Genomic DNA, 12,144 nt, shown 5'->3' with positions numbered 1-12,144 from the left:
CTCATCTAGTCAGCCAAGGAGTTTTTCTTTACTTCTCCCTTTCCAATATCCCACACATCCAATCAACTCCCAAACGCTGCTCTTCGTACCTGCAAAATACTTTTCAACTCTGTTCTTTTCTCTCCATCCCAACTGAGGCTGCCCTAGTTCAAGCTGTCTCCTTGTCTTATTTGATTATTGTAGAACTCTTTGATTTGTCTATTTCCATTCTAGTCCTGAGTCCATGCCCCGTATAACCAAAAGAGCATGAGATCTAAAACCCAAGTTTGACCACATTATTCCCTCACTTGAATCTCTCTGATGGTTCCTCATTATCTACAGAATGTGATCCATCTTTTTAATATGGCAAATGAGGCTTTTACAGTCTAGATCCTCCTTATAGTGGCAGCCTCATATTTTACTATTGTTGGCTTCCTACTTTTCACTTCAGTAACATGAATCTGCTTTTGGTTGTCTATATACTCCATTCCTCTCTATTCCCATGTCCTCACCTTTGCAAACACTTTCCTCTTTGTCAGGAATGCATTCTCCAAACTGTCTCTTTACTTTTCTCTCACTCAACTTTGTCTGGTTAACTCCTACTCATTCAGTAAATCTCAAATCAAAAGTAATTTTCTCCAGAACGCCTTTTTGGAGTGAGGTAGGTGCCCCTTCCTTCTTTCCCATAATTCCTTATTTATACTTATTATAATGCTAATAATTGATCTACTTCCCTTACTAGGCTGTGTGTCTCTTGAGGGCACAGACAGAATTTATTAATCTTAGTCTACCCAGCATCACTTGCACCTACACTATGCCTGGCACATAACAGGCACCAGAAAAGCATCATTTTTTTCTTAATGTTGTGTTGTAAGCAGACTCTGCTGTGAGGCTCAGCGGAAGAGATGAGTCATGAATTCATGTCTTGTGCTAATTTTTCAGTAAGTATATCAGTATGTTCTTTATTTCATACACAAGAGAGTATGTTTAAATTCTAAGACTAAGCAAGTATACCAAATTCTCTACAGGGAAAAAACAAAGAGTCACTAATCTGAATTAGTGTTTCTGCCTCTGACTTAGATTAGTGATTCACAGCATGATACATTCAGGCTCATTTCCATGTTAGCTACAAACCAGTTCATAGACTCTCAAAAGCAAAATACGTGTTTTTCTGGGAAAAGAATTAATCTTCATTTTCTGAAACATCTTGCAGAAATTAATTTGGCAGGTTATTTTACTGAAGTTGTTTATTTTCCTTGATGCTGGCTTTGTGGTTTTGTGATAAGAAAAATAATTGATGACCACCTTGAATTCCTCAATATTTGTGATTAGCAGGGCAAAGGCTGCTTGTGTTAGCATTGGAGAAAATACTGGGGGAACTATATGCACTATGAGTTAGCACTAGAACGTAAGCTCCACCGTTAAGGAGTTTTGTCTATATCGTGTCCTGCTATATCCTAGAACAATGTCAGGCACAAAGTAGGTGCTCAATAAATACTTGTTGATTGAATAAAGAAAGTACATACCTTGCACCTGAAGAACCTGAGAGATGTCAAATCCTTGGCTGATTCTGACTATAACCACGCCAATCTCAAAATCAAATGCATCACTGAAAGAGGAAGCAAAGCAGTTAGTGTTTTAAATGGCTATTTTAATCCTCAAGCTTAGGACTAGTATTATACTTGCTTCCAGGATTTTGATATAATGAAACTATTAAAATCCACTTTAGAATATAGCCAAGAGCTGATGCATGTGTTTGTTTGTTTGTTCTTCCCTTATGCCTTTTTAAAGTATATTTTGGGTAGAGGTAACTAAATTATTCACTCTAGCCAATTTATTCAAATAATACTATACATCAGAATTTTGATTAAGAGCTTGTCGCATCTTTTAAAAATAATCGAATCTTTTATACAGCGAGCAAAACAATCACTGGCATATTTAGAACACAGAGTTTACAGACTGCAAAGACTCTTTGAAATGATTAGCCACCACCCCCAACCTGGCTGCCTCCTAGAAGGACTCCTATAACATTTCTGATATCAAGTACATGGTTAGAAATGTCTCCAGTTCCTCTATTTTCAGAATTGACTCTAAACTGGTCACTTGGAGCAATGCTTTTTCATGGCAACCCTACGTACTCGCTCCTGTGTTTTCTCTGTATGCAACCCAAAGGAATTTGATTACCTAGAAGAGAAATAAAGTCTGTCTTTCTTTTATCTCTGTTTGAAGAGATTAAAGTTTAAGACATAAATGTTTTCTCTGGTGCTAAACATGGAAGCAAGTCAATTAATACTTTGAGTCATTTAAATTTTTTTTCATTGGGAGGTCCTTTGTTTATATTTCTATGGATCTAAAACTTAACGACTTCTTGCCATTAGGTCATCCTACCCCAAAAACACTTGTCCCACCATATGCAAACAGTTTCCAACGGCCAAAGTCAACCTGCATTTTCATTTGGTATACATAAGTTTGGAGCAATATGAATATCCACTCAAAATCCAAACCATAAATAATCTTTTCTTAACAGAATAGGTCCATTCTGGCACAAGTTGTTACAAAGTAAATTCCTCGTAAACAAATCTTGTTTCTGATTGTCCTCAATTATAAAAAGTAGACAATGTGCTCCACAAAAAAAATTTGGATTCTGTGTTAGGTAGAATAATGCACCCTCAAAGTATCCTAATTCCTGGAACCTGTGAATGTATTTCCTTACATGGCAAAAGGGACTTGGCAGATGTGATTAGATTAAGGACTTTGGGATGGGGGAGATTATCCTAGATCACCTGGATGGGACAAGAGTAATCACAAGGGTACTTAAAAGTGAAATTAGGAGGCATAAGAGGAGGTCATAGTAATGTGATGTGAGAGGAACTTGACCAGCCATTGCTGGCTTTGAAGATTGAGGAAGGCATTCCTGAGCCACACCCACATGAGGGAAGCTTCTGGAAGCTGGAAAAGGCAAGGTCAGAAATTTATCCTAGAGCCTCTGGAAGGGAATGCAGCCTGGCCCACACATGCCAGACTTCTATTCTACAGAACTGTAAGATAATCAAGTATTGTGTGTGGTCGTTTTTTGTTTTTTGTTTTTGACAGAGACTGGCTCTATCACCCAGGCTGGAGTGCAGTGGTGTGATATTGGCTCACTGCAACCTCCGTCTCTCAGGTTCGAACGATTCTGCCTCAACCTGCTAAGTAGCTGGAATTAGAGGTGCACACCACCATGCCTGGCTAATTTTTGTATTTTTAGTAGAGGTTGGGTTTCATCATGTTGACCAGGTTTGTCTCAAACTCGTGACCTCAAATGATCTGCCCACCTCGGCCTCCCAAAGTGCTGGAATTATAGGCATAAGCCACTGTGCCCAGCCTAAAGTATTGTTTTAAGCCACTAAATTTGAGGTACTTTGTTATGGCAGCCATTGAAAACTAATACATACAAATTCTGATTAAAATTAAACCATACTTGGCTGGGTAAGATGGCTCACATCTGTAATCTAAACACTCTGGGAGGCCAAGGTGGTGGATCACCTGAGGACAGGAGTTCAAGACTAACCTGGCCAACATAGTGAAACCCCAACTCTACCAAAAAATATAAAAATTAGCTGGGCATGGTGGTGTGCACCTGTAGTCCTGGTTACTCGGTAGGCTGAGACAAGAGAGTTGCTTGAACCCAGGAGCTGGAGGTTGCAGTGAGCACAACTGCGCCACTGCACTCCAGCCTGGGCAACAGAGCGAGACTCTGTCTTAAAAACAAACAAACAAACAAAACACTAAACCATACTTAAGAATATTACAGACATTTAAAATATTTTATTCAAAGAAAAATGGTAGCCGGGCGCAGTGGCTCACGCCTGTAATCCCAGCACTTTGGGAGGCCGAGGTGGGCGGATCATGAGGTCAGGAGATCGAGACCATCCTGGCTAACATGATGAAACCCCGTCTCTACTAAAAATGCAAAAATTAGCCGGGCATGGTGGCGGGCGCCTGTAGTCCCAGCCACTTGGGAGGCTGAGGCAGGAGAATGGCATGAACCCGGGAGGCGGAGCTTGCAGTGAGCCGAGATCGCGCCACTGCACTCCAGCCTGGGCAACAGAGGGAGATTCTTGTCTCAAAAAAAAAAAAAAAAAGAAAAAGAAAAATGGTAAAATACTATAGTTTTATAATAATACCCCTGTGTTAACAATAATACTGTACTTTAAGTCATAAAGCCACAAAAATTGGACAGGGAAATGTAATATGGACACATGATTGTCACTATTAGCCTCATTGCTGTGCTAGTAAAGTCATTTAACTTTACCAATCCAGTTAGGTTTTATACTAGTACAAATATGGGTCACCCTAATACTGAACTTTATTACCAAGGAGATCTATTATTAATTTGCTATAAAAGCCAGAGACCTCCTTGGTTCAGTATTACTGGGTTTGATTATTTTGCTCCCTTTGGGTTTCTAGAATGTTTGGGATGGTAGGGAGGTTGGAAGACAGTCTGAAGTAATTCTGTATCAAATAATGGACTATTTCGTTGAAGATTTACACATTACTTCCTATTTGCTCTCCCCCCGCCCGCCCCACCCCATCCCTTTTGTTCCCCGAGGTAAAGATGAAATTTTACTGAAGAATCTGGATAACAGAGGACAGATCTGGTCAATTTCCAAGAATGTCTGATCAGCAACTGACTGATTCTAAACATATCAAAATACTGTTTGCTGAGCCTGGTAAAATTCTTATCCCGATCACCTGGTTTAGCCTTAACTTACTGAACTTATAACACCAGCAGGAGCCAGATGACAGCACGTGGCATCCAGGCTTTATATGTTCAGGAAACACAATGCACTTAATAGATAGGTTCCGCACATTAGAAAGACTGTTGAGTGAATTTCTGTTTGTTCAGTAATTCCTGTACTTTTAGAAGATAAAAGTTATTTTCTTATGCTTCCTTTCAATAGAACTAAGAATGCTTTTGTTAATATGTTGCATAAATCTGCTCAATATAATGATAAATGTTATGATTATAATAACAAGGGGTAGAAGAAATAGCCTACTTTAAGAAGTGCTAAGCGTATACTTGTTTTCAGTGGATAGGATGAACTTTGAAATGCAGCTGTATCTCCCAGGGGATGTCATGTACCCTGTGGTCTGAAATCAAAGTGCAGCCAGATCCCAGACACAGGAAACCTTCCATTTCCAGAGATGTTGACACAAAAGATGGCTTTTGGGCATAGCTAACATTACCCCTCTGGAGTCTGATAGAGTATTTTCAAGCCTAGAAGAAATGCTCAACTTTCTTTTCTTTTTTTTTTTTTTTTTTTTTGAGATGGAGTTTCACTCTTGTTGCCCAGGCTGGAGTGCAGTGGCGTAATCTCAGCTCACTGCAACCTCCATCTCCCAGGTTCAAGTAATTCTGCTGCCTCAGCCTCCCGAGTAGGCACCCACCACCATGCCCAGCTAATTTTTGTATTATTTTTGTATTTTTAGTAGAGACGGGGTTTCACCATGTTAGCCAGGCTGGTCTGGAACTCCTGACCTCAGGTGATCCATCCGTCTCGGCCTACCAAAATGCTGGGATTATGGGCGTGAGCCACCGTGCCTGGTCTGGTCGAAAGGCTCAACTTTCTACAGTGTTTCTCTCTGTATGTGTAGAATTTGTTTTCTCTTATTCAAAGGAAAAAAACTAAGCCAAGTAATACTTGGAGTATATATGTATACTCCAAATGTTACATATTATATACTCCAAGTATTATATGTATATATGTATACTCCAAGTATTATATATTATATAGTCCAAAACTGTGGGTATATATATACACACATATATATATTTATACATACATATACACACAATTTTGGAGTATATAATATATAATGTAATACTTGGAGTATATAATATATATAATATATATAAAATACTTTGAAGTATGTAATATATATTATATATAGTATAAAATACATAATACTTGTTTTGGAGTATATAACATATAGAGAAAGCATAGCGTTATGGTCATGAGTTTCAGCTTTGCATTTGGATAGTCCTGGGTTGGAATTCCAGCTCTGTCACTAAATGCTGAGATTTTTCAGTATGCTACTTAATTTTTAATGTCTTTGCCTCCACTTGTAGAATCGGAAAAAAATAATAGTACTTTCTTCGAAATCTTTCTATGAGAATTAAATGAGATAATTCATGTTAAAGACATTAGCCTGCTGCCTGCTAGTCCTTTAAGATCTATCATTATCACCTGTATCCTAAGCCTCCTGAAATATTAAGCTATTAGAGGTTATGTACCACCAGAAACTCACATTCTGTGCACAAGCCATTGATGCTCCACCTGGTAACAGAAGCACCTGGCATATGGGAGCCTCTTAGCAGAGGGAGATATAGGGCTCTGGGATAGTGAACGAATTATCAGAGACTCAGAAGAAGACAATGACTGAATTGAAGACACCAGCCAACCCAAGATTCCAGGTGTTTTGAAAGAAAAATTTCTCTTTGCTTAGCTGTGCTTTGCTTTTAATCTTGTAAATAGATCTTAAGGTTGTAACTCTAAACATTTACTTTTTTCTCTGACACTGGTGTTTCTCTCACCCTGCCTCCTCTGACACTCTGATTCCCTCAAACTCTATTATTGGTGGTGTTTTTTTCACCTTGGGAAAGAAGTCAGAGTACCAGGGGAATGTGCTCTTCTCAGGCAATTTAATCTGACACAACAGTGTTATGTGCAGTACAAGTTATGTACTGCCCTGGTTAGTGCTTTATAAACAAGAACACGTCTTGAAAGCCATCACTTACTGTATGATTCCCACGTAGTTCTCAGTCTCTGTCAAGGGAGCTTTCCTCCAGTTTTTCTTATATCCAATCACCAGAGTGTTTGGTTTCATTCTTCCTAAGCCTGAGGCCTAAACAGAGGACATAAAAACATGGGCAATCCTTACCGTACTGGGAAACTACCAGCACAAATGAAAAATAATGTCTAAAGGAGCACTGAAGTAATGTTCTGAAGATTCTGAAGATTAGATTACATTTTAGTCATGTCCTTCATGCCCGTACCCAAGCATAAAATAGAAAGATTAATTCTAAATCATCTCAGCTATAAATGGATTTTAGATGACAGAAATGTAGCTTTTCTAAATTAGCAGTCATTTGCATTTCTTCTGACACACTCATTAAAATGGTTCAATAATTTAAAATCAAGTGAGGGTCAGCTTAACTGTTGGTATGCATGTTGTAACTTAGTGGTTCAAAGCTCATTTCCACCTGTTATATCCATAATGTCATCAGCAATAAAATCCATGTTTGGAAAATTCTTATGTACAAGGATCACTGAAATCTCTACTTATGTTATTTATTGAAGAGTGACTGAATTATGTTTCCAAAACCTAATTCTTTTATATGACAGTATCATTAATAGCCGTCTTCCATATCAGAAGTGTTGTTTCCCTTCATTAGACGACAGCATACAGCTTCTAGTTAATCAAATTTAATTTGACAATATTACTAAGCATCTCTGAATTGCACAGTGCTACGTCAGTTTTGGTGGGAGAGTGGTGAAGCACATTCTTTGGCCTCATGGAACTAAACATGGTGAAGAAGACAATATTTACACAAATACTTCTAATATACATGCAAATGTAATAGAAACTCATATAGAAGAACAAAGGAAGGAAACTTGAATTACAGGTGAGGATTCATGGCCAGCTTCATAGGAGAGGTGGTATTTCGACTGAGTCTTGGGAGTTGGTGAGACATTGACAGGTAACGATGGGAGAGCAGCCAGGTGCGATGGCTCATGCCTATAATCCCAGCACTTTGGGAGGCTGAGGTGGGTGGATCACTTGAGCTCAGGAGTTTGAGACTTGCCTGGCTAACATGGTGAAAACCCATCTCAACTAAAAATACAAAAAATTAGCTAGGCATGGTGGTGTGCGCCTGTAATCCCAGCTGCTCTTGAGGCTGAAGCAGGAGAATCGTTTGAACCCGGGAGGTGAGGGTTCCAGTGAGCCAAGATCGTGCTACTGCACTCCAGCCTGGGCGACAGAGTGAAACTGCATCTCAAATAAAAAAAAATAAGATGGGAGAGCAGTGGGAGTCATGGAAGGTAGTTCTGTGTCATGGGAAGAGTGAAAGAAATGCCAGAGCTGGACATTTTAGAGGAAACAGTAGCAGGTGGAAGGAGATAGGCAATGAAGGAGGGCTCCTGAAATAAACTTTGCCTCCAAAACATTTGGTGCACTGTTCCTAGCCCAGCAGCTTCTTGGAGTTCTCATTTGGCCCTTGGCAAATGTGTGGCAGTAAGAAGTTATGGATGTAGTCTTTTCCACAGCTACACTCTGAGGATTTGATAATTTGTACCATAACTTCTTAGATGCAAAGATGGTTTTATTTGAGATGATATAACTGCAGTGCTTCCTTTAATGTCACTTTGTCTTGTCCTTTTGCCATGGCTCCCCTGTACTTCACTTTTTATGGGAAGAAATGCATGTGAATGTATGCATGTTCAAATTTTCTACCATTTCTTCTGGATTAATCTAAGAGTTCTTTTTCATACTTGCGTCTTTTCTTTCCCTGCTCTTATTTTATGTCCATATTCCCATTCCTAGTTGAAAATTTTGTTTTACCAATCTTCTATGATAATTTTATAATAAATGACGAATAGTGCCAATATATTTAACCAAAGAGCTATTGAAAACTAACTTGGTACTGAAAGAAAAATCAGCATCTTGCAGTAACACCTATTTCCATGGTTTAGCAAATTAATAACAGATGAAAAGGGGCTCATTGTGGGTAATAGGTTTTGCAGAAATGGTTTCTCTGCATGTGCAGCTACCTTGCAAGTGTTATTAAGGGAAATTAGACACAGGATTGCATCAAATACTCTTAAGCTCCAAAACATTACCAATTAAGCTTAACCAATATTTTTTCTTTCCTGCCTGCATGCGCATCTGAGTTACCTGGATGCAGTTCTGACTTCTGACACTCTGAGATACAGTAACTCTGAAAGCCAAATGCACCATTTCATATATACATAATTAGGGTTTTTCAACCATACTAAACCCAAAATGCTCAGAACGCCAAGCTCTACAATTTCTGAGGGTCTCTTGGATTGTTTGTTTTAAGGATTCTCCGTCACTCTAAATTGTGAAGATCAGAACTAGGGAAAGATTTTATGTACTTACTATAGCAGAGATAAAGGAAGGAAAAAGGAAAAAAATAAGGGAGAAAAGATGAGAGAACTGTGGGATTTAAGGTTGAGCTGTAGAGATTATTACATTTTATTTAGCGTTCTGGAAATAATTCAGGAGGATAGGGAGATTTTATGCCCAGATCACCATGCATTAATTTAGTTGGTCTAGCAGCTGCCCTAACACCATTTGCAAAAGAAAAAAGGAAAAGAATGCCTGACTTGAGCATTGCTATATGCAGTATGAGATATAAAAATAGTTTGAAGTTTCAATAGGATCCTGAATGTCGTCAACCACCAGAACAAATTTGCATTTCAATAAGTACGGGGGCAGAATGTATGCTGGTGGCCAAAGGCAACCTCATTTTCCATTTCCAGTGTATCATTCATAGTTCATTGTAATAGAACTTCTCTGCTTTTGTTCTAGCTTTGCCTATACCCAGGAATTCAAAATAATTCCTTAACCATCTGCACTGATCTCTGATGCTGGGCTGCCTAACTACAGCCGTTCACTCTGGGAGCCTCATTAACACGGAGCACTCGTTGTTCTTTGCCTCTGTGCTCATTCCCTGAATGCAGCCTTACCTGAAGGAGACTTCGGACACCATCCCTGAAACAGTCTGCCGCCACTGCAGCGTAAAAAGCCTTGATTTTGTTCTTTATAAGCCAGGCCTGTTTTTTCGCCATGCCACCGTTCATCTCCTTAACACACAGTTTGCGCGGTCCCTGTGCGACACAATGAAATATTGGTTAGAACCCTGCTATTATACATCACATTGCTGTTGTTTTCTAAAGGACAAAAATAGCCAGCAATGCCCCATGGAGTTAGGAAGTGGGAAAGAGGGACAAACACCTCACTGAGCAGCGTTTCGCAGATTCAGCCTTTTGGAGAGGACCTGTGCTATTCACATCATTCATTTTCTACCCAAAACATCCAGACTGATTAACATCTGCTTAATGAACTGCCTGACACTGAATGAAAGGAAGAGCTGAAGGCGTCATGACACATGAGGAAAATACTGAAAATGTGATTGAAGAGGCTCAGGATAAATACACAATCAACCTTTGACCCGTTAGCGAGAGCCACTTTCAGGAACACCAAAGAAATCTCAGCTGGAGCCTAATGTCAAGAAATGGACAGAGCTCCATGGGAGGTAGAACATGGTGAGCTGCAAATCCTGCCATGAACTGCACATCTTGACAATTCTATTTGGCTGATGCATTGCTTTTTCGTGTGACAAAAATACTCTTATACCACTTTTCCCTGTGTAATGTTGCCACACTTCCATTCAAATACATTAACGTTTCCTTGTCATTCAGTGAATTTGGGGGGAACGAAAGTTTACATACCTATGACCTAAGGAGAGTGGAAGAGATTAAGAGGGAAGAAGACAGGTGTTAGGATGGTTGATAGGACATTTTATAATTTCAAGATTTAGTTTTGGAAACCCATTTTTAATGAAAAATTCTGTTTTTATTTCTTTTTCCTTAAATATTCAAGCTGGTTTTTTTCTTCTCATGCTGTAATTCAATCCAAAAGGTATTTCTGATTATCTGCCATATGTCTGACAGGGTACAAATCCATTCTCCCAGAAATTCTTTTAATTTATAGAGAGATTTGTATTTTGTTGAGATGGCTTGGATTTTACATGAATCACTTGGGATCTTGATAAATGCAGCCTTATAGGTATTGAAGCAGGGCTCAGGATTTTGTATTTCTAACAAACTCCTAGAGGCAACAGATGCTGCTGCTCCTTAGACCACACTTGGAGTCATGGTCTTAAAGGGTCTTAGATTGGAGAGAAAGGACATTGGGATGCAAGAAAAAAAAAAAGCCCAGGCTTTGCGGTCAGACAAAACTGGTCTCAGATCTAAGCCTGAGGAGGTAATTTCTTATCTCTGAGCTTTTATATCTTATTCTGAAACTGAGGATAAACTCTAGTTCCTGCAAGATTGCTTTAAGTAGTAATAATATAGTACCTAGTGCAATGTCATCAAAGCCCCAGACCTGATTTTACCACTGTGCTTGCAGGAACACTGAACTGTGAGTCAGAATGTTGGGTTGAGATCTGGCACTGACTGGCTGACACCCTGGGTCTGCCATTTGTCCTCTCTTGATGTATGTTCTACATTGATAAAACTCAGGCAATTGCCTAGGTCATCACTGCCCAATATGATAGCCTGTATGTCCATGCTGCTATTAAGCATTTGAAATGTGGCTGGTTCATATTGAGATATGCTGGAAGCACAAATTACACACTGGATTTCAAAGTCTTAGTACAAAAAAGAATGTAAAATATCTCATTAATGTTTCTGTAATGATTCCATATTGAAATTATAATATTTTGCTCACATTGGGTTAAATACAATATTATTAAGAATAACTTTACCTATTTCTTTTTTCCTTTTTAATTGGCTACTAGAAAATTTTAAATTACATATATGGCACATAATATGTTTCTATTACACAGCATTCAATCTCTAGGGTCCCTTCCATTTTAATATTCTATTTAAATTGGATCAGACTCTTTATATTCTTATTTTTTCCAGCATATTTCCTAGAACCTGCCAACTTTTCAAAACAGTTTGACTGACTTCTTATTAAAGGAAAATTTAAAAACAAGAAACTTCCATGAAGATAGAAAAGGTAGAGAGATTGGGAGGGTAGTTACTAAATTAGATGACCTAGTCTAAGGAAAGATAAGCCTTTATGGATCAATTTAGCTCAGGTTTCCAGACTGTCAATGCCTTTTGAATCACTAGTCCTTCTTTGAGCATTCTAAACTTCTTCAACTGCAAGAAAAAGAAAGAATATTTTATTCAAGGAAGTTCAGTGGTAACAACAGCCATTAGATAGAAGAATAACAGGAAAGACTTTGAACCATCAGTGTAGTGAGTTGTACCACAGTGACTGTGAACCCCTGGGGAGAATGGCATTTATTTAAATAAATACAGTCTAACGTATGTCTGTTAGTATTATAAAAATCCAGATTAA

At 38.7% G+C, this 12,144-nt stretch overlaps 1 protein-coding gene across 5 annotated transcripts in view; it reads right to left on the bottom strand.

Annotated features, from left to right (window-relative positions):
• The window catches only part of SLC12A1 (solute carrier family 12 member 1), a 101,788-nt gene that overhangs the window by 29,720 nt on the left and 59,924 nt on the right, over positions 1 to 12,144 (bottom strand). For all 5 annotated transcript variants that reach the window (XM_050797132.1, XM_050797135.1, XM_050797134.1 and 2 more), the window contains 3 exons: positions 9,735 to 9,875; positions 6,761 to 6,867; positions 1,506 to 1,588 (listed from right to left, as the gene is read on the bottom strand). In XM_050797132.1, coding sequence (XP_050653089.1) covers positions 1,506 to 1,588; positions 6,761 to 6,867; positions 9,735 to 9,875 — 331 coding nt within the window. The remainder of the gene's footprint in view (positions 1 to 1,505; positions 1,589 to 6,760; positions 6,868 to 9,734; positions 9,876 to 12,144) is intronic.

Source organism: Macaca thibetana, chromosome 7, assembly GCF_024542745.1.
Source record: "Macaca thibetana thibetana isolate TM-01 chromosome 7, ASM2454274v1, whole genome shotgun sequence".
NCBI classification, from domain to species: Eukaryota; Metazoa; Chordata; class Mammalia; order Primates; family Cercopithecidae; genus Macaca; species Macaca thibetana.
This window is presented reverse-complemented; position numbering and strand designations above follow the sequence as displayed.